This window comes from Astatotilapia calliptera, chromosome 15 (assembly GCF_900246225.1).
Source record: "Astatotilapia calliptera chromosome 15, fAstCal1.2, whole genome shotgun sequence".
NCBI lineage: Eukaryota > Metazoa > Chordata > Actinopteri > Cichliformes > Cichlidae > Astatotilapia > Astatotilapia calliptera.
In genome coordinates, this window is record NC_039316.1 from 19,749,406 (window position 1) to 19,773,115 (window position 23,710).

General features: G+C 39.8%; 1 protein-coding gene across 1 annotated transcript; it reads right to left on the reverse strand.

The window, feature by feature from the left end:
* Window positions 1-7,110: 7,110 nt before the first annotated feature.
* LOC113037574 (uncharacterized) lies at window positions 7,111-18,173 on the reverse strand (the record flags this gene model as incomplete). Its single annotated transcript, XM_026194814.1, has 4 exons — window positions 17,997-18,173; window positions 17,446-17,790; window positions 17,060-17,326; window positions 7,111-7,145 (listed from the first exon to the last, which is right to left on the reverse strand). Coding segments are annotated over exons 1-4 (708 nt in total), but the record flags the coding sequence as incomplete, so codon positions are not given.
* Between the last annotated feature and the right edge of the window lie 5,537 nt (window positions 18,174-23,710).

The following is a 23,710-nucleotide window of genomic DNA, read 5'->3' on the forward strand; positions in this document are numbered from 1 at the left end:
GTCTTGGATGAGCAGCAGACACAAGCAAAATGTCCAATTTTATGACACAGTTTACAAGTAGCTTTGGCAGCAGGACACTGACGAAAGTTGGCTAAATGACTGTTTGAACCACATCTAAAACAGTTCTTAGATGTTTTTGTTGCATGAGATGGCTTTGCAGGGTGAGCATTGTACTTATGTTTCCTCTGCATGGAGTGCGAGTGAGACTGCACAGCTTGGACCGGGGTACTACTGTCTGCAGCTATGGATTTAGCTTGTTGAACTGCAGATTCCATTTGTGTTGCCAGTGTAACAGCTTTATCTAGTGTCAAATCAGGTTCCAGCAAGAGTCTTTCTCTTATGCTGGGGCTAGACACATGTTCAACTAGCTGATCATGGATCATTTCTTCTGTCCTGTCATCAAACTAGCATTTAGAAGCAAGGTCACGCAAGCTGGCCACATACTGGATAACAGTCTCATGTGAAGCTTGTGTTCGCTGTCTGAAAGCATGTCTTTCCACAACAACATTTACCTTGGGTGAAAAGTATTGTTCTAGGGCAGTAACAGCAGAGGCGAAAGTGTCACCTGTGTTTGGCAGTGAGTAGAAAATCCTTTGTCCCTCAGTTCCTAAGCAGTGAAGTAAAGTAGCTCTTCTTCGTGCTTCAGGCCAAGCATTCCCTGTTGCATTGATCACAAGCAAATAATTGTTGAACATACACATCCACATGTTGAATGGCAAAGCAGGATCTCCAGGGCAAGGCAAAAACATCGGCGGCGGATGGACGTTTGCAGTCATGATGACTCAGCAAAAAAACTCAAAGCAGAAAAAAAAAACCATGCAGGGGTTACTCGTCACCAAAATGTAGTAGCGGCCGGTAATAAACCAATCCTCATGAAGAACAGTGCTCTTTAATGAATTCAGCACAGACTAACATCGAAGAGGTAGCAGTGACACACATCAGTTATCAGCTAGCCATCTAACTGTATTCTATCTCTAAACCTTTACTGACTCCGCTTTACTCTTATTTTGCGACACCACCCTCTAGTGGTGCAATATGATATAAACATATTACAGAACACAACATCTCTGTGTAGGCCTCCAGGATATTGGACTAGAAGATATTATTTAATCCTTCACGGCTCACATGTTTTATATTTTAGATTCTTCAAAATAGCCACCCTTTGCTTTGATTACTGTTTTACACACTTGTGCCATTCTCTCGATGAGCTTCATAAGGTAGTCTCCTAAAATGGTTTTCCAACAGTCTTGAATTAGTTCCCAGAGATGCTGAACACTTGTTGGCTCTTTTGCCTGCTGTCCATCAGGATATATCCATTAGGTTTAGGTCAGGTGTCTGTGGAGGTCAGGCCATGTGACACAGCACTCCATCACTCTCCTTCTTGGTCAAATAGCCCTTACCCAACCTGGAGGTGTGTTTGGGTCATTGTCTTGTTGAAAAAGAGGACTAAGGAGGACCCTGAAAAAGAGGTCCAAATAAGCACAAACCGGATGGAACAGCATGTCACTGCAGGATGCTGTGGTAGCCATCCTGGTTTAGTTTTAAATAAATCCCCAACAGTGTCACCAGCAAAGTACCCCTACACCATCACACCTCACACCACTGTGAAGCACCTCCATGCTTCACAGTGGGAACCATGCATGTAGAGACAATCCATTCACCTTATGTGCTTGGCACAAAGACATGATGGATGGAAGGAAAGATCTCAAATTTGGACTCATCAGACCAAAGCACAGATTTCCAGTGGTCTGATGTTCATTGCTTGTGTTTCCTTGCCCAAACAAATCTCTACTGCATCTTGCTTTTCCTTAATCATTGTTTCTTAGCAGTGTCGTGAAATCGATCAATGTAGAGCAGTGTCACAAACCACGGAGGCCCCAGAAAAGTGCAATCAAACGGTGAGTTTATTAACAGCTCGGAGAAAACATCAACATATGTCTTCTGACCAAAATACATGTTGTGGACACTTATAAAGCAGTGGGGTACACGCCCCCCATGGCCTCAATTACAGATTAAAATAGGTTCCAGACATTAGTCACAGTTAATGGTACATCTTGTACATCTTTAATGGCTATAAACAGACATAGAACTTCTCATTTTGATAACACCTTCCATACAAGGTAATAATCTCAAGCCCTCAGAGTGTCTGAGGGCTGGTTATCACCTCCAGTCATCTGTTACCAAGTAGAATAAAATATAGTAAGACACCAAATGAGTTGAGGCCTCAGGCCGGACACATTCCTAGATTATATGTATTATATGTACTGCAAGCATGCATTGCAGTTATCCTTCTATGTTCTAGTTTCCCTCAGCATGTATCACCTGGACAGTCACGCCAGTGAAGCTTAATGAACCGAACATCAACTCAAAATAAGCACAGATATGCAATGTGTATAAAATACTTCCAACCGTACTTGTAATAAAAGTTAACATAATGGAAGGATCCTAAAATGGACATCTTCAATCAACAACTTTAATGCAGTATCAATACTGTGAGAAATATTATTAAATGGAATAATGCTGTAAAGAATGTTATTAATGCAGTTATAATGATGCAGATTATATGGCAGCAATAATAGAATTTCTGTATCTCCACAGCAGCTATTTGACAATAAAGGCCTGGTTTACACAGTCTCCTCTGAACAGTTGATGTAGAGATGTGTCTGCTACTGGAACTTTATCTGGGCTCTAATCTGTGGAGATGTTAACTTGCAATTTCTGAGGCTGGTAACTCAATTCATCCTCAGCAGCAGAGGTAACTCTTGGTCTTCCTTTCCTGGTGTGGTCCTCATGTGAATCAGTTTAGTCTTAGCGTTTTATTGTTTTTGCGACTGCACTTGAGGACAGATTCAAAGTTTTATCAATTTTCCTGACTGCATGCTAACTGTCTGGTACATTGTTTTCATTTGTCTTTTTACTGGAGCTTTTTTGGATGTGTTTTCATTAGAAAACATAAAAGACAAGGAGAAACTATTTATAGATTATATGGCAGTTCTGCAGCACTACATACATATATCAAAAATAAATAAGGAGTTTATATTTACACTGTGGCTTTACTGCATATATTAAATATTGCACTGTAATGATGGTAATTTGCATAGTCTGTGTATAGAGGGGAGTAGTCAGCGCATGTTTAAGTTCAGGGTGGTTATGGCTTTTGGAAAGAAACTATTGTTGAGTCTGTTAGTCTTTGTACTTTTGCACCCATACTGCCTCCCTGAGGGCAGCAGGTTGAACAGGTCAAAACCAGGGTGGGAGCTGTCCTTGATGATGTTTGTTGCTCTGCTGAGGCAGTGTGAGGTATAAAGGTCCATCAAGGAGGGAAGGGGGCAGCCAATGATCTTCTGTGCTGCCTTAACTACTCTCTAAAGACCTCTCTGTCTGCCATGTTGCAGTTGCCGTACCTTACTGTGATATAGCATCTCAGCAGGCTCTCAATGGACGAGCAGCAGAATGTCAGCAGCACGTTTGAGTCCAGGTTATACTTCCTGAAGACCCTCATGGTAAGTAAAGTGAATTGCCAACATTGTGCTGTCCTAGTAACGAGTTCCTCTTCCGTTATCAAACTCTCTCTTTGACAACATCAACACGAAACTGTGCAAGAGGAAGTTGTAAAAATCTTAAAAATAAAGCACCTAACCATCCATCTATCTATTCTCTTCTGCTTATCGTTATCAGGGTCTCAGGGAGGAGATGGAGCCTGTCCCAGCTGTCATCAGGTGAGAAACGAGGTACACCCTGGTCAGGTCACCAGTCTGTTGCAGGGCTAAAACACTTAACTGTCTTAAATTAAAATTTAAGAAATTTAGTTAAATGCTTTCATTATTGCAGCTCTTTTGTAGAAAGCTTTTGTGAGCACACATGGAAACAGAGCAAAAGTCAGTCTCATTACCCTCAAGAATTTATCTTACTCACTATCAAACATTGCAATACTGCTGCAGTCACCACTGCTAGCAGCTAGATGAGAGCACAAAAAAAGATGTGTTAGTGATCTGTGGGCTGATGCTTCCTCATCGCACTTCTGAAGTTTAATTTTATCTTTTTCTGAGAAGTGAAGGGGGAAGTGTTTTGGTCAGAATGTGGGTACAACAGCAGCAGAGCTCTGGAGGTTTGAGCCTCTCATGATAACCACATAAAAGTCAGAAACACAAATGGTTAACACACCCAGTAGTCTATAAGAAGCATCTTTAGGTCCTCATAATTTTTCTGGAGTTTGCTAAATTGCTAAGACTGAATAAATGTTCACTACAGTTCAAAATTCAGATTAGCAGCAGTTTTTCTTCATACAGCTTTTAGTGAATCAGGCTAAACAATACTTAACCACTGCCTTTAATGTCCTGTTTTCAGTCACATTGGTTAATGTGACTGAAAACTGACTAAAAACATTTTTGTTTCTATTAGTTTTAGTGTTCTTACTATTATAACCAACAATGAAAAAAGGAGACTGGCCATGTGTTGGATTTATGTAAGCATCTTTGTCATATTTAACACCTCATTTTAAGTTGATTGTTTAAGTTGCTGCCAAAGCAAAGCATCTGTGTTTATCCAATGTCCACTATTAAATTAAATAAATCCAACATTATCTTTTTTCAGTGAACACTTCAATATGTGCAATTATAACAAAATGACACAGGCTCTAAAGTGGTTTCTTCTTAAAATGAAGAAAGTATCTGGATCCTTTATTTAAAGCATTTATTTACAGTGGCAAAAAAAAATTTATTAGTACTTTTTCTTATTTCTAATTTTTGTCCGCACTGTTCAGGATGCATTTGAAGCTGCGCCTTAGACAGTAATGATGTCATGTACTGTGATAGGACGCTATCAGCTAAACTTTTATGAGCAGCAGCAAACAGAAAAGGTTTCTTGGAATAAAACGTCAACACATACCCCTCTGGCAGAAACAGTTTAGGTCAAAACAGAAATATATATGTGTGGTAACATGTCTGTTTTTGAAACATAAATGATTTTCAGTTTGGTGTCTGTAGCTCAGGTGTTAGAGCAGGTCAGCTACTAACCAGAAGGGTGGTGGTTTGATCCCAGTCTGCTCCAGTCTGCATGCCAAATATTCTTGGGCAAGATACTAACCCCATGTTGCTCTCCGATGCTTCCATCGGAGTGTGAATGAGTATTAATGTTAGATAGGGAGCACTTAACTGCTTGGGTGAATGAATTTGTTGTATAAAGCACTTTGAGTGCTCTGAAAGAGTAGCTATATAAAAGTGTTATATAAGTCCATTTACCAAAACAATATTATGTTATTAGTTCAAAACAACCAATACGTAAGACAAAAAAAAATAACCCATGACTTTTCACATTCACTCTCTCATCTAAAAAGTGAAACAGCATCTACCATATCTCTTTTCATGAGCATCATCCTACTTCTTTACATCATTGATGGTGGAATAGAGGTGGTTGGGATCATCTCCAGCAGAAGAGGAAACAGCTTTCACTGTGCTGTAGGTCACAGTGTCACCTTCATCATGACCACGGGACTATAGGAAAACATTACAGAACAAAAAAAAAAAAAACATTACAGAGCAAGACAAGACATAAGGCTCTTTGAAAATCATGGTCTTACTGCTAACATCATCCCCACAAATATTAAAAATCTCACCCGGGTTTTACTCCTGGTCCTCTTGGGCAAGCTGATGGAGACGTAGGAAACACCATCATCAGCTCCAGCCTACACAGTGAAGACAAAATAACATCTGCTCAGTAATGTCAGTTTAGTTTAATACAGTTCAGTTCTGGTTCCTCCTCATCATCATAACCATGACTTTTCTGTTAAAATGAAACAAATATTTAGTGCAAATTTATACTGAGATTAGTGTGCAACCTCACCCTGGTTTGATTGGTTCCTGGTCCAGACTGAGTCTCTGCAGCGTTTAAGCTCAGTCCCTGCTCACAAACAGAAGAGTAACTGTGTAAAGATCTAAATGTTACTTAAATAGTTAAACATTGTCAGTGAGGAGCTGATTCAGCTCACTTGCAGCTTTGTCAGCTGTTCTGTTTCTGATGGTAAATCCTGTATTTTATTTAGTCATTTAGAGGCATGAAGTCACCTCTAAAGGTTTATTAGCTCAATCTCATATGAAACAATGGAACTATTTGAACTCACAGTGTTGCCGGCCAGCTGCCCTTCTTTTCCTGAAAAAGAAAAAAAAAAAAAAAAACCCCACTGCGATTAGTTCCACATTAAAAATCCATTTTTTGCCTGTTTGCTAACGATCCCAATCTACAAAATAAGAAATCTCTTCAATTCACCATTTTCACATTCTTAACATTAGTTATATTATGTTAAACTATAATCTGAGGATGCTTTTACCTTTATGTTTCTTCCATCTTATGACCACAACAATTATTAAGAGTGCTGATAAACCAACGGGAAGGATAATGAGCCATAATAACAAACCTGAAAAGAGAAAGGTACACCTTGAAGCTGTGAACATACATTTTCCCGTAGTGACCACTTCCTGTCAGCGCTCACTGTCTGTAGGCCTGTGTGAAGGAGCTCTAACTAAATGTCCACCCAAAGCCCAGAGTCCACCTGACATTCAGACTTTAAGTTTTAAAATCACAACTGTCACTGAATGTCTCCACCCAAGTGTCAGTCGGATATTCAGACATTTGCTGTTGATTTTGACTTTGTGACGTTTTCACCTAAAGAAATGTAATTACAAAATCAAATAAAGAATGATTGTAAGAAAAAAATAAACACCAAGCTGTTTTTAAAAGAATAGATAATGTGGAGAGGTGCAATATGTAACAATCAAACCAGTCAAAGCATCACTGTGAGGTGACTTGAACACATTCTTAACAGGTTATTGTCCGACAACTAGAATTTAAAGGGTCTGAACTATAAAGCAAATTTCAGATGTCTCTACCTTGTGAGGATTTTTTTGATTCTAGAGAAGATTTTGTTGTTCTCATTGTTGTTGTTGTTGTTCTCATTGTTGTTGTTGATCTCATTGTTGTTGTTGTTGTTGTTGTTCTCATTGTTGTTGTTGATCTCATTGTTGTTGTTGATCTCATTGTTGTTGTTGATCTCATTGTTGTTGTTGATCTCATTGTTGTTGTTGATCTCATTGCTGTTGTTGTTCTTGTTGTTGAGGTAAATTTTGCAGTCGTTGATTTTGTGTTTTCACCTAAAGAAAGAAATGAAATAACAAAATAAAACAAAAGTATTCAAAGAAAAAAACCTGCAAACTACATTTACAAAAACAGATAATGTAGAGCGCTGCTATAATTAATAATCATGTGAGTTAAACACATCTGCTCATCACTGTGAAGCGATTTGAACATAATCTCACCTGTTTTCTCACCTGAGGACTTGAGTTTGAAGAGAAACAGTTGTTCTTCTTTAGTGTGTTTATCTGTCACTTTGCACTTCAATGAATTATAAAACTGTGACTTCTGATCACGGTGAGATCTTTTAAATGTCACAGTCACAGAGCAGAAACCTGGTTTGATCTCCACGTCTGATATTTTCTTTTTACCCTCATGCAGCCACTCCACTGTGTGTCTATAGTGTTCATGTGTCAGCACAGAGCAGTTCACAATGACTTTATTGTTGTTCTCATGTTCAGTCACTGGTGAAGATGGAGATATGGAAAGAGAAAAACAACAGAGCATCATCACTGTAATAAATACTGCTGTAATATTTTAGTTTGTTCCAAGTTTGAACTAAAAACATTATGATGTAAATACTCACTGTTAATAACAGACAGATTAATCATATAGTCTGAACATTCTTTTTGTCCTCCTCTTGTTTTGTACTGTGTGCAGGTGTAACGACCAACATCCTCAGCTTGTACCTTCTTTATAAGCAGAGAACAGTTCGCTGTAACACTCAGTCTGGTGTATTCAGCTTTAGCATTTTCTTTAATCTGTCCATGAACAACCAGCTCTACTGCTGGTGTCTGTCTTGAATCAGTGAATTCCCAGGTAGTATAGCTGCAGTCATGTTGACCATCTATCACATTTTCACAAGACAAAGTGATGTCATGTCCAGCTCTGGCAGCTCTGAAGGAGGACAAAGTCTGTCCTGTTGTTTCTGCTGAGGATAGGAGAGTGAAATGTGACAAACTATAACATGAACACTGCAGTTAGATTAACAGTTAGTTTAAGGATTATTTTACATCATTTATTTCTCATCTTTTCTTTCCAAGAGTCCAGAAAACTCAAAGTTACAAAGCAAACACGTCTCTCTCAGTTAAAGGAAGAACAGACTATTGTGTGTGTGTGTGTGTTCTGTGTTTCCTTACCTGTAATCTGAAGCATCAGCAGCAGGAAAGAAGACATTTGAATCCACATGACTGCAGCCATCGTACTTCTCTGTCTGTCAGTCTCTACTCTCTGCTCTCACATTGACAAATGAGACAGTCTCAGACATGAACACAGCTTCAACTTCCTGCTCACTTCCTCATCAGTGGTTTACTCTTCATCACTTGTTCTGAATTTATTTGTTTTACAGCCTTCAAATGTTTTTGTCCTCCCTCTCTCTTCATTTGTCATGTCTGAGTGTGGGCAGGCAGGAAGGGAGGACCCAAAATGCAGGACTCACTGAGGCGGAAGTAATTCAAAACACACAGCTTTATTGCTGGTAAGAAGCAGAACAGAAAAACACTAACTAAACTGGAAGAACGGAATAAGTAGGCAGGAAGGCTGGCTGGCAAACGGAGCACACAGAGGAAGCGAGGGTGAACAGACGTTAACGATGCGACACCGAGTAGGGGAAGACACAGACACTAAATACAAGAGGTGAACGGAGCAAAGAGGAAATAGCTGGGAGACACGGCTGACATTGATTACACTGACGAGACAGGGAGAGCACAAAGCTGAACGCACTGACAAAGGACACAGACCTACAAAATAAAACAGGAAGCACACGCCAGACAGAGACAGACTCGTAAACAGGCATAATGACGTCATGGACAAACATAGGGACATACGGGCAGAGAAGACTAAGCACAGGCAACCTAAACCAAACATAAGGGCAAGATAACAAACCTAAACCAGAAATAATCATCATCGTCATCAACATCATCATCAGATAACTAAAGAATCAGAATATAATTGTAATCAAAACAGTATCACCAGAGAATAACTAATCCATAATGCAAAAATAAACCAAAACATAAGAAACTCAAAATGCTGGGTCGACCCGACCCAGGACCGTGACATCATTCATAAAATGAATAATTGAGCTTTTAACAAGAATATGTGTTGATGCCCACAATGAAATATGTTGATACTGCAGCAAACACCACTGCAGCAGCTGGATAAGGACACAGATAAGATGTGTTAGTAGTCTGAGGCCTGCTGTGCATCATTGTATCTATGAAGTCATTTTTCTTCTGAGAAGTGAAGGGGAAGTATTTCTGTGAGAATGTGGGTACAACAGCAGCAACGCTCTGGACGTGTGAGCCTCTAAAGTTGACCACATAAACATCAGAAACACAAATGGTTCACGCACTGATGGACTAACAGAGCTGCCCTTAAGTCCTCAACATTTTATTTTTGCTGAGCTGTGGATTTGAAAACACACATTAAATGACACACACGAGTAAACCTTTTTTTTAATTTGCAAAATTACTTAGACTGATTAAATGTTCACAAATGACAAATGTTAACACACTGATGAGAGAGTGACTGTCATTATTGTCGCCGTCATTTTGAACGTGTGGAAAGTTGATTTAAGTCAGTTTTTAGAATACAAATTCATTACATTCATTTCAAGGTGTTTTAATATTGTGTGAGTATAAGTTGGAATCATCTGATAGGAACAGTGAGAGGAGATGAATTTGTTTGTTATTTAGACAAATGTCAGCAGTCAGTACAAACAGAGGAGCTTAAACTAGTAGAGTCAATGTTTTATATGGAGATGAAAGAACAGGAAGTTATACTGGGGAGAATAATAGAAGCACACTTGTACTGTGGTCAGCACTGCAATGCTGTGGTGTGTGTGAGGTGTCAGAGAGAGACAGCACTACAAAACACAATGATAGTCATCACAGCTAAAGTGTAACACATAATGTTAATGGTTTAATGTGGAGCAACAAAACGTGGCTCCTCATCCCAGCTGAACAAGCGAGTGAGAGAGAGCGAGAGGGAGAGTGAGGAAGGCACCTTTTGATAGGATGAACCTCGTACACTATGTGCACATCTGTGCCACATCAGTAATCACTCAGTCTACATTAAGGTTCAGTCTTCCCTGGGTGACTGTGATGAGGACGTGGTCAGTCTGTCCAGTTCTTGTCACCAGCCTGTCAGAGTGTTATTTTCCTGAGAGAGAACAAAGGACGCGACCCTAAGCGACGGCCTCGAGGGAAACGAGCCGGCATCAGGAACAGGCTATGGGCTCGCGCACACCGCGCACCCATGCCCAGTATCCTGCTAGCCAATGTTCAATCCATCGAGAACAAGCTTGATGACCTCAGAGCCAGAATCAAGTTCCAGAGAGACATTCGGGACTGCAACCTCCTCTGCTTCACCGAGACTTGGCTGAACCCAGCGATTCCAGACCACACCGTGCAGCCGGCGGGGTTCTTTTCGGTTTACCACATGGACAGGACAATGGAGTCGGGGAAGAAAAGAGGTGGTGGAGTGTGCTTGATGGTGAACAACAGATGGTGCGACAGCACAAACATCTCCCCACTCACACGCTCTTGCTCGCCCAATCTGGAACTTTTGATCATTAAATGTCGCCCTTTCTATCTCCCTCGGGAATTCACCGCGGTCATTGCCTGCACTGTTTACATTCCGCCTCACGCGGACTCGGACACTGCCTTATATGAGCTACATGAGGCTCTCACACATCAACAAACACTTCACCAAGATGCCGCACTCATTGTTATGGGAGATTTTAACAGAGTGAATCTCAACGGACATTTCACAACCTTCACCAGCACATCAACTGCCCCACCCGGGGCACTAGGACATTAGACCACTGCTACACCCCGTTCAAGAACTGTTACAAGGCTCAGCCCCTGCCGGCATTTGGAAAATCGGACCATGCCGCCATCTTCCTCATGCCTGCTTACAAACAAAGGCTAAAGCAGCAACCACCAATCAGGAGGGAGGTCGCTCGCTGGACGGACCAATCAGTGGCCGCGCTGCAGGACGCACTGGATGACGCAGACTGGGACATGTTTCGGCGCAACTCTGATGACATCAACATGTTTACGGAAGCGGTTGTGGGATTTATCGGGAAACTAGCGGACAGCAGAAAGAACTATCATCCGAACGTTTCCCAACCCGAAGCCGAGGGTGGATAAAAACATCCGCGACGCTCTGAGATCACGCACTGCTGCCTACAATGAAGGGCTCGTCTCCGGTAATATGGACCTATACAAGGCTGCGTCTTACAACGTGCGCAGTGCGGTCAGAAAGGCAAAGCGGAGCTATGGGGAAAAACTAGAGTCACAGCTATGACAGTGCGACTCTCGGAGCCTGTGGAAAGGACTGCGGACTATAACGGACTATAGACGACCAGCTTCTTCAATGATGAATGCCGATGCTTCACTGGCTGATGAGCTGAACACGTTTTATGCTCGCTTCGATGCCGCAGCAATTAAAACAACAAACGAGTGAAGAAAATGCATTCATCATCATAGAGCATGCCGTGAGGAACACCTTCAGGAGGGTGAACACCAGGAAGGCAGCAGGACCAGATGCAATCCCTGGCCGGGTACTGAGAGCCTGCGCTGACCAGCTAGCACCGGTGTTCACGGAGATCTTCAACCTCTCCCTGGCCCAAGCTGTGGTTCCCACGTGTTTCAAACAGTACATCATTGTCCCTGTTCCAAAGAAACAACAGCCCACTTGCCACAATGACTACCGTCCAGTAGCACTGACTTCAATTGTGATGAAGTGTTTTGAAAGACTGATGAGAGATCACATCACTTCTTCACTTCCTGCCACCATCGACTCACTTCAGTTTGCTTACCGGACTAATCGTTCCACAGACGGTGCCATATCTCACCTGCTCCACACATCCCTGAGTCACCTGGACACTGGCAGAGTGAATTATGTTAGGATGCTGTTCGTGGACTACAGTTCAGCATTCAACACAATAATTCCCTCTAAGCTTTTCACCAAGTTGACGGATCTAGGACTCAGCCCATCACTGTGTCAGTGGATCCTCAACTTCCTCACAGACAGACCCCAATCAGTGAGGGTGGGAAAACAAGTCTCCCCCTCCATCTCACTCAGCACTGGAGCGCCTCAGGGCTGTGTTTTAAGCCCCCTGCTGTACTCACTGTACACTTATGACTGTGTAGCCACATCAGACACCACCTCCATTGTCAAGTTTGCTAACGACACTGTTGTTGTGGGCCTGATGTCTGACAACATCGAGACGGCCTACCTGGAGAAGATCAGGAACCTGGAGACCTGGTGCCAGGAGAATAACCTCCTCCTAAACATCAGCAAGACTAAGGAGCTGATCATGGACTTCACTACAAAGCAGGCGAGGAATTACAAGCTTTTTTTACCCATTTATTAGTAAATTGATTCTACCTCTCTGGTCAAAAACATACATAAAAATACACTACACATACATTATAATATTTTATACATAAATGCGCACTGGTTTATTTCCTTAACACGTGGAGGTAGGACCTTCCCAACCTATTTTAAGATTGTGTTGTACATTAATTTGAAGATTTTTCTTTCTTTATTGTGTTTACAAATATCAAGAAGTAACAAGAAAAGAGAGACCACACCCTGTATATGTTTAAACAGGACTGTTTATGATATCACACAAAAGCTGTCAGCTGAGCTCTGTAGAGTGAGCAATCATGATGAAACAGTTGTACATTCAAGCTGCTCTTCAAACTTTTGTCCACCAGATGTCACCAAAGACGACTGTGTGCACTTCAGAAAGCTTCATTTAGACATCACTGCCACCTGTTTTTCTCCTGATCTGTTTCTCTGACTTGTCACCTCTTGTGCAGTTTGCTTAAAGGGTTTTATTGGCTGAGTGGATTGTTCTGTGATTCATCTGTGTACATACATCGATTATCATGAAAAAGGAATAAATGATTATTTGAAGTTATTTTTCTTAATAGTTGAAGCTAAGTGCACAAAGAAAAGAATTTTGCTCCTACATATGAGATAAAATCAAAAAGTAAAGGTCAGGAAATATTAATGATATTATGATTCATTTTTGTGATGAGTTGATGTTGAAGTTGTTGATCTGTGGAGTCTGACAGAAGCAGGAGAGTCTGCAGTGTTTTCATAGTTCACTGCGTCACCATCTTCATCTTTATGCACCTGTTTAAAACAATACTACACACTTTAGATTCACTCTTTGAAATGCTACTTTTGATGAGCTCTCTGATGGTTTATCTTATTATTAATTATTTATTATTTAGTCTCAAAATTCTCCACTTTTCTCAATAAACAACAACAGTAACAAAAAAGGTTATAAGTGTTTCTGCAACCTGGTTAAAACTGTGTATTTTGTTTTCTTTCATTTGTACATCCACAGTTAAAAAAGAATACATATCACTAACGTGTTGTTCGCTCTGTAAAGTTATAACAGAGTTAAACTCACAGTGTTTCCTTCCATCTTTGTTTTTATTCCTGAAATGACAAAAAATCACAAAAGAGAGCTGAAATAATTAACCTGCAAGTTTATCAAAGCTTTTCTTGTATAAACGTTTCATCTATGAAGTTCTCACCTTTGGTTTTTGTCCACATGTTGACTGTAACAGCAGATATTAGGAGTGATGCTAAACCCACAGACACGATGATGCATCTGGACAGAAAACCTAAAAACAATGAAACCATTTAGATTTCAGCTTTTTGTTCTGTGAAAAGAATAAATGCTGTGATGAAAACATTCAGTTTTGATATTTTTGTTATTAGATTAAAATATTAAGCCTGCTCTTAGGACCGATAATCAAATACATAAATAAGTTAAATGTCCTTACAAGGCACTGAAAAATATTTTTATTTGCATTTAGTTTCTTTTTTTAATTTTTCTTTCTTTCTTTTTTCTTTCATTTATCTCAAATTGTTTGTGATGAAACAAAAATATAAAGATGCTGAAAAAGTGATGTTGATCAAGGTTCACAGAATTAGAGTGATAATCTGTTTTTGTAGGGACAAATCTGCCTCAGTGGTTTCTGGCTGTAACTTTGTGAGATCACTTGCAAAGAGAGCGCTGCAGCAAAAACCTCCTGGTGATTTCTTTGGTCACTCACAGTTTTCATAAAGACAAACAGAAGCAAGCATTTGCAGACATGTCTGCATCTTCTATGGAAACTATGGCCAACTGTGTTAACCTGCTAGTGACCAAAGCAATCACAATGAGGTTTTTCAGCATAGCACCGCAGACCTCTTTGCAACCAGGTACACCTTGAAGCTGTGAACACACATTTTCCTGTAGTGACCTCTTCCTGTCAGCGCTCACAGCAGGGGCGGAGCGTGGGGGTGGCTTACTGGGCTTAAGCCCGGGTTGTTTTGTCAGAAGCCCGGGGTCTTTTGGAGTGTAATTTTTTCATAGTTAGATGCCTGGCTGACAACTGTATAAAACAAAAAGTACACACAATATTCGAAGCACATAGTGCACACTGTGGGAATTTACGACTGTGCGTGAATCCCCCCTGATATTGGTATGATCCGAGCTCAGGCACTAAGCGACTGAGCGAGGGGGCGGGGCAGCTGCCGCCTGTGAGTGCGCTGTTGGAGAAACGGAGCCAGCCATACTAGGAGAGCTTAAGTTTGACCAGGTACCAAAGCAAACCATTCATACCGTACAAATAATGTAAATATGACGGTGAATCACGAAAGATTGATATCAAACTGATCACTTGACCAATATTACGTTACTTGCTCTTCAAGTGAATCAACAAATGGCGAAATGAAAAGCCAAACAAATGCTATTTTTTTTAATAGAGTCTTATCTTACGTGTGTTTATTTCATATTTTCAGTTCTTACCCTCCCCGACTAAATCGGTTTCAGTTATGTACTGAAATATAAGAATGGACATTAGAGGGTTCTTTCAAAGAAAAAACTCAGGTAAATGTTATTTTATATATTATGCTTTGTATGTTGTTCAGTATATTTCTATGCAAAACAAGAGGGATTTCAGTACACAGCAGGATATTCACATTTGTAACCAGATATTTACACTTTAGGGAGAAAACATAAAACATTTTTACTGTACAACATCAATTTAGAGTAAACTTTTGTTTTAGATAAATATTGAAATATCTTTTGAATTAGTTAAATGTCAGAATAAAGAGAGACAGAGCTGTCTGTTTTTTTATCACTTTGATCAAATTTAGGAGCACATATACACTAAGTTTATTGTTAATTAATAAGAAAACTGCAGGCGATTCTGAGCTGAAGAATCTTCTGATAGGTTAGTAGAGTCCATGTGAGTAAATTGGTGGCACAGCTGTGGGTGCATATAAGGCAAAACACAGAGCCTGTTTCTTTGAAATGGGAAAATTAAGAGATATCAACCAAAACACCAGGAAAAGAACTGTGGAGCTCCATAAGTGTGGCTCAAGTTTGAATACAATTTGGTGCCATTTGCAATTAAGAAATACAGATAGTTTCTCTCTTTACTCTTCAATTTAACAAATATGTTTTTTATATTTATCAATCTAAAAAAATAAACATTTAGTCTGATTTGATGTTACAATTAAAAAAGTGTTTGTGTTTTGATCTGAAGAGTACATAAATATCTGGTTTCAACTGTATATTTGATGATTGTCAGCACAAAGAGAAGAACAGAGAGGGAGAGAGAGGAACAGAGAGGGAGATGGAGAACAAGGACAGAACAGAGATGGAACAAGAGCAGGTGAGACACACATGTTAGTCAAATGGTTGTTTACCAAAAGTATCACCGTATCATAGGTACTCATGTATCTCGTACCTAGTGTTTCTTTTTAGGTTTGCTATTTTTCAAATTCTATATTTTTTAAGTTTTGCATGCTTGTTTGCACAACAAGGCTAAATAATTATATAAACTTTTCTCAATCTAAATAGTGGACTTTGGTAGAATTAAAAAAATAAGTGTAGTGCAGGTCTATGATGATTTTTAGCGCTACTATCATCTAGTTCTGATTCTGGTTCTGTCTTGGTTAAATCCTAAGTAGTCCTGATTTTGAACTGTTGCAGTCCTGTTTTAATTCCGGATCAGTTCTGGGTCTGGTTGAATTGGGGTTTAGTCCTCGTGTCTTGATACAGCCCCGACTTTGTTCTGCCTTGCTGCTTAATTAAAAAACTAGTTTAAGGTGTCCTGCACATGTGATATATATTTTTCCCTATATGAAGTCATTCTTTTTTGAACAAAACTCAAAACAGAGCCTATTAATCTTTCAGTCATTTCCCACATGCATACTACCCTTTAGGGCTAAGCCCCAGGTGTTTCAAATGTCTGGCTCCGCCTCTGGCTCACAGTCTGCAGGCCTGTGTGAAAGAGCTCTAACTAAATGTCCACCCAAAGCCCAGAGTCAACCTGACATTCAGACTTTAAGTTTTAAAATCACAACTGTCACTGAATGTCTCCACCCAAGTGGCAGTCTGACATTCAGATATTTGGTGTTGATTTAGTCTCTGTGACATCTTCACCTAAAGAAATGTAATTACAAAATCAAATAAAGAATGATTGTAAGAAAAAAATAAACACCAAGCTGTTTTTAAAAGAATAGATAATGTGGAGAGGTGCAATATGTAACAATCAAACCAGTCAAAGCATCACTGTGAGGGGATTTGAACACATTCTTAACAGTTTATTGCCCGACAACTTGAATTTAAAGGGTCTGAACAATAAAGCAAATTTCAGATGTCACTACCTTGTGAGGATTTTTTTGATTCTAGAGAAGATTTTGTTGTTCTCGTTGTTATTGTTCTCGTTGTTGTTGTTGTTGAGGCGAATTTTGCAGTCGTTGACTTTTTGTTTTCACCTAAAGAAAGAAATGAAATAACAAAACAAAACAAACAAAAAAAGAGCGCTGTTATAATTAATAATCATGTGAGTTAAACACGTCTGCTCATCACTGTGAAGTGATCTGAACATAATCTCACCTGTTTTCTCACCTGAGGACTTGAGTTTGAAGGGAAACAGTTGTTCTTCTTTAGTGTAACCATCTGTCACTTTGCACTTCAATGAATTATAAAACTGTAACTTCTGATCACGGTGAGATCTTTTAAATGTCACAGTCACAGAGCAGGAACCTGGTTTTATCTCCTCGTCTGATATTTTCTTTTCACCCTCATGCAGCCACTCCACTGTGTGTCTACAGTGTTCATGTGTCAGCACAGAGCAGTTCACAATGACTTTATTGTTGTTCTCATGTTCAGTCACTGGTGAAGATGGAGATATGGAAAGAGAAAAACAACAGAGCATCATCACTGTAATAAATACTGCTGTAATATTTCAGTTTGTTCCAAGTTTGAACTAAAAACATGATGTAAATACTCACTGTTAATAACAGACAGATCAACTGTAAAGTCTGGACCTTCTTCTTGTCCTCCTCTTGTTTTGTACTGTGTGCAGGTGTAACGACCAACATCCTCAGCTTGTACCTTCTTTATAAGCAGAGAACAGTTCGCTGTAACACTCAGTCTGGTGTATTCAGCTTTAGCATTTTCATTAATCTGTCCATGAACAACCAGCTCTACTGCTGGTGTCTGTCTTGAATCAGTGAACATCCAGTTAGTATAGCTGCAGTCATGTTGACCATCTATCACATTTTCACAAGACAAAGTGATGTCATGTCCAGCTCTGGCAGCTCTGAAGGAGAACAAAGTCTGTCCTGTTGTTTCTGCTGAGGACAGGAGAGTGAAATGTGACAAACTATAACATGAACACTGCAGTTAGATTAACAGTTAGTTTAAGGATTATTTTACATCATTTATTTCTCATCTTTTCTTTCCAAGAGTCCAGAAAACTCAAAGTTACAAAGCAAACACGTCTCTCTTAGTTAAAGGAAGAACAGACTATTGTGTGTGTGTGTGTTCTGTGTTTCCTTACCTGTAATCTGAAGCATCAGCAGCAGGAATGAAGACATTTGAATCCACATGACTGCAGCCATCGTACTTCTCTGTCTGTCAGTCTCTACTCTCTGCTCTCACATTCACAAATGAGACAGTCTCAGACATGAACACAGCTTCAACTTCCTGCTCACTTCCTCATCAGTGGTTTACTCTTCATCACTTGTTCTGAATTAATTTATTTTACTGCCTTCAAATGTTATTGTCCTCCCTCTCTCTTTATTCATAAAATGAATAATTGAGCTTTTAACAAGAATGTGTGTTGATGCCCACAATGAAATATGTTGATACTGCAGCAAACACCACTGCAGCAGCTGGATAACGACACAGATAAGATGTGTTAGTAGTCTGAGGCCTGCTGTGCATCATTGTATCTATGAAGTCATTTTTTCTTCTGAGAAGTGAAGGGGAAGTATTTCTGTGAGAATGTGGGTACAGCAGCAGCAACGCTTTGGAGGTGTGAGACTAATTTTGACCACATAAACATCAGAAACACAAATGCGCCTGCTTTTGCACTGGTCACACACTGATGGACTAACAGAGCTGCCTTTAAGTCCTCAACATTTTATTTTTGCTGAGCTGTGGATTCAAAAACACACATTATATGACACACACGAGTAAAGCTTTTTTGCTTTGAATTTGCAAAATTACTTAGACTGATTAAATGTTCACAAATGAGAAATGCAGCTTGTGGGGATAGGTTAATCGGTTAATCCAAATTGCCCATAGATGTAAATGTGCAAGTGAGTGTGAATGGTTGTCTGTCTCTGTGTGTTAGCCCAGTCGACAGACTGGCGACCTGTCCAGGGTGTACCCCGCCTCTCACCCTATGACAGCTGGGATAGGCTCCGCCACCCCCGCGACCCTGAAAAGGATAAGCGGAAGAGAATGGATGGATGAATAGTTTTATGGCAGCACCCTCTAGTGGTCTTGAAGCAAACTAAGACATGACATCTCCGGTGTCCCTTACTTTTGTCTGCTAGGGGAGCAGGATTGGATCTAGTGATACATACAGACTGAGTAAGCCGATTAGGACAGGCCTGGAGAAAGAAGAGAAAAATACAACCTTGTACAAACCATGCTTTTAATAAAAAAATAAAATAAAATGCACAAATAGTAGTTATTAATACAAAAACGTTTTCACATGTTATTTGTTTGTCTGTATTCAGTCTCATTATTAGCCATGATGGAGAGTTAAACATATTGCAGGTAAGACCATGACATTCAGATTTAATGTTGTTAAACTTATTTTGACATACGTTTTGAGATAAGTCTTAAAAGTACATTGTTTACCTTATTTATTATTGATTTACTTTAATCAGATTTGGCTGGTATTGTATTTAAACGTATGACTCTCACAGTATGTTTATTTAACTGCCCAAATAAATGGTGAGGATATGGCCACAGTGGCTGCGAAGCAAGAAGTTGTTTTTTCATTGTGAAGCATAAATAAACATACCACAAAACCCCTAAGGGAGGAGCCATATTTGTTTTTTGTGTTTGCACGCACCATTATTGATGGTAACTGTGATATTTACAAGACGAAGCTTGAGTATTATTACATACATGATAAGGATGTAAGCATGTTAGCCTACAACACACAAACTCAAGTGGTGTTACCAAGATAGTTGCTGACTGGCAAGAAAATTCTGGAAGAAATCTGGTTACATTCCAAAGCACAAATATAGAAAAAAAAAAAACAAATATGAAGATGTAATATCTGTATAAAATAGACTTAAAGGGTTTTCCCCTTTGAGAACTAGCAATAAGCTCCGTGTTTGTTAATGCTCCCTTGCAAGAGCTTAAATTAACTAAAATTCAAGTTTCTGTGTGTCTCAGATTTTGTTAAAAAATTTCTAACTGGTTGTTCTTTGAAAATACCAATACTTATGATAAAGATGGCATTTAAAAGAATAAACATTATCATGCTAGCAATGTGTGGTCAGATGCAAACTCTGTTTTCCCAACTTTTTGCATTGATAACACACAATAAACATTAAGATGAATTTAACCAGCATAATTATTTTATTTTTAGGGAGTTATGTGCAGTGTTCAAAAAATTGAACAGGTGTTATATGAATAATTATCTGCAAACAAAAGCATGACTATCAGAGTTACAGGCATTTTAATTCATCTGCTCTCAACTATCATGTTTCTTTGTCCCTGTTTTTGTCTTTTTTTGTTTCACACTCATCAATGACAGAGTTTGAAATTTTGCTTCTTTTGCAGACTAGAACAGTATGTACTTCATGTGAATACTAAGGTGTGACTTCCTCATCAGCACGTTTGTCTTTGAACATTTTATTTTTAGTCACAAAGGGGTGGATAAAGTCAATGCAAAAAAAATAAAAAATAAATTACATCTGAGAGAAAAATACTTAACATTAAATGCTTGAGATCCAATATAATCTTTTATTTTATCTTTTACTCATACCATTTTAATGTGGCAAAGAAGCATCACTGACCAGCCCGCTCAGAGCAGCAGAGCTCTGGGGCCCGTTCTTCGTACGTCGCTTACTACATCCAAGATCAAATGACACATCCAAGATCAAATCATCGCGCTAACCGTGAGCTCGCTAATCCGGTTCCCCGAACACACCTGCTGTTGACGATTACTACAGCTGGACGCAGGAATGTGACATCACTGGGTGTCGTAAAAGGGGCTACGCATCGATAGTAGAAACATTGATCGGCAACCCGCTGATTGGTCGGCGAAAATGTCGAAGGGGCGTGCTCGGTATTTTCCGGCAGCAGAGCAAGAACTCATGAGTGAGGGATTTCAGGAGTTTCAGAGTTTAATTAAAACGCAAGAGAACACTGCAAAGGCTGCAAAAGCAAGGAGAGAGGGCTGGCAGAAAGTTGCTGACAAATCAAACTCGTAGGTAATTTAATAATAATACTAATAATAATGGATTGGGTTCATATAGCGCTTTCCAAGGCACCCAAAGCGCTTTACGATACCACTATTCATTCACTCCGACATTCACACACTGGTGGAGGCAGCTACGGTTGTAGCCAGGCTGCCATATCGCGCCATCGGCCCCTCTGGCCAACACCAGTAGGCGGTAGGGTAGATCTATCATATGACACTATATTGTCCAATATCATATGGCATTATATTATATTATAATATGTTATATTATATCCCCTTTCACATTAGAGCCACAACAGGACCCACAAGAACATGGGAACAAGTAAAAGTGGAATACAGGAGTATTCTACAGAATGGTAATATTTATCTCTTAGATTGCTTTGCGTCTCTTGGCAAGGTAATACTGGCCTGTAATACTCTGTTAGTTTGTTCATAACAGCAACCAAGAAAAGGGCAGAGGAAAAAAAGACAGGTGGTGGTCCTGCACCCCCTCGTCAACAAGTTGGTTAAGTAAATAATACCCTCACGGGAATATCGATATCTCTCTATGAGCACACTGTCGCGCTGAGCTAAAGGATCCTGTCTGTCCCGCAATATACGCTGAATTCTGAGGACTCTCCTTATCAATCTTGCACCTTCCGCAATGGGTTGGTCGCGTATACGGACAGGACATGGCTGCGACAGGCTTCCCAAATCCACCTTCGCTTTTATAGCCGTGGTCTCTCATCTCGATTACACGAAGTAATTTACAATTACTACTCTGAAATATGAATTACATCTGTAATAATCACATACATGTAATAGAATGTTAATAGTTCATTTCCCTTTTTTAGGAAATGACCTGTATGTATCTGTGTGACATCAATAAAAGGATCAAGTGCTGCATTATCTTTAGTTACATTGATAATATTTATTTATGGTGAAACAGTGGAAAAATATCGCTGTTGCTTTCGTATAAATGAAGCGGACATACCTACGTGGCCGCGATCTAATCCTGTTTACATAAAGTAAACCTGCTCCCGAGCAGGTTTACGCTTACGGCTCTGTTGCTATGACAGCAAGTCCCGGATGAGCTTCGGGGAACCGACTGATCCAGGATCACGCGAAATCGTCAACAATCTAATCCGGCTAACCTACTTAGCGAGGTACGAAGAACGGGCCCCTGATCTCTTCTTCATTGTCACCACTAAGACTTCAGCCACCCCAACTCTGACAGAAAATAGTTGAATCTGATGTGTTTTTGAGGTCACTTGTTTGATTATGAGGAAGAAAACTTCCAGCAGAGTTTGGACTGAATGTTTAGTTGATCTTGCTAAAAAATGGGCAGGCCTTCAGGAAGGTTTGTTTACCTTCACCAGTTTTTGTCTGTGGTCAGATGATCATATGCATTTATTTGTGCATTAATAACTGTCTACCTTGGTTAAAAGGTGTTTAAGCATAAAGTGAACTTAAAGTCTAGTGGGACTGTATATGAGAATGCATAAAAATGTCTAGAGCGATCAAACTTTGCACAGAGAAAGCAATATTTATTTAAGTATCAGAGGCATGGTGCAATGCTCGCATTATGTCAGCGTCCTTCCTTTTTCACCATCTCCACCTGTAGAGGGAGTCTCAGCTTTCTCAGTAGCTTCATGTCTCATAATATCATGTCTGTTAAGGCAGACAGCATGGAGATGAGAGAGTGTTGTGCCCTTAAACAGGGGAAATAGTGAGGAGAGGTGAAAGAACGGCACAGACACGCAGCTCTCACTCTCACTCGTCTGTATTGAGTTTCAGAAGCAATACAACCAAAACAATATTCTTATGGATGCACTCAGTCTCAGGACAACTGTATCCAAACTAAGTCACTATTGTTCGCTGCATTAGCTGATGAGAATACTTTAGATAACATGAACTGTAGCATTAGACAAAAACATATTTTTAACTCGCACATGTTAGCTGACACAGTCACTAACTTTCCACAGCAATCAAATAATACTTTAAGTACTGCATGTCTTTCAGTAGTTAACTTATACAGATAGTAACAGAAAAATCTTCACACAATATGGCGGAGTAATAGCGAAAACTATCATACGCAGCAACAGAGATTAACTGGAACTTCTCAGCAAAATAGTCCGCAATTCACATCTTTCACTACAATGAACAATGATAACAATGTAATAATCAACAGTAACACACATTTATACAGATTTGTGCATGACAGTTACCTTAAACAGGGGAAATAGTGAGGAGAGGTGAAAGAACGGCACAGACACGCAGCTCTCACTCTCACTCGTCTGTATTGAGTGAAGGAGGAAGCGCGCGAACCCACCTACTGGAGCCCTGAGGCATTAACAATGGATCAACGCACAATCAACCCAGGCAAAACTTTCACTGCTTATCTCCCTCTATATTCCCACTGCATATTCTATTCGAAAACATTCAAAGCAACAAATAAAACATTAATAAGGGCATGACATGAAATGTAAGGAACAGAGATGTACAACTTCAAAACTAATCAAATTTATGATCCACCACAAGAGCGGATCCAAATGCAGACAAAGGGGGGTGGAGGTGGACATTAACAAAAACTGAGCAGTTATTTTGGCTGAACAAGAAAACAAACAAAAGCAAAGAATGACTAAAATGGAGGTAACTGTCACGGCTGCCGAGGCGAGCCGTGTGGAATAAATGAGGATCCAATCGCAGGCAGTCGTGGAGAAGTGAAGGTGATTTATTGAACACAAAAAGAATGTGGACAAACAGCAAACGGGGCTCGAACTAAACTAAACTGGGAAACAACTAAACTACAGAGCACAAACCTGAATGAAAACGAGCAGAGG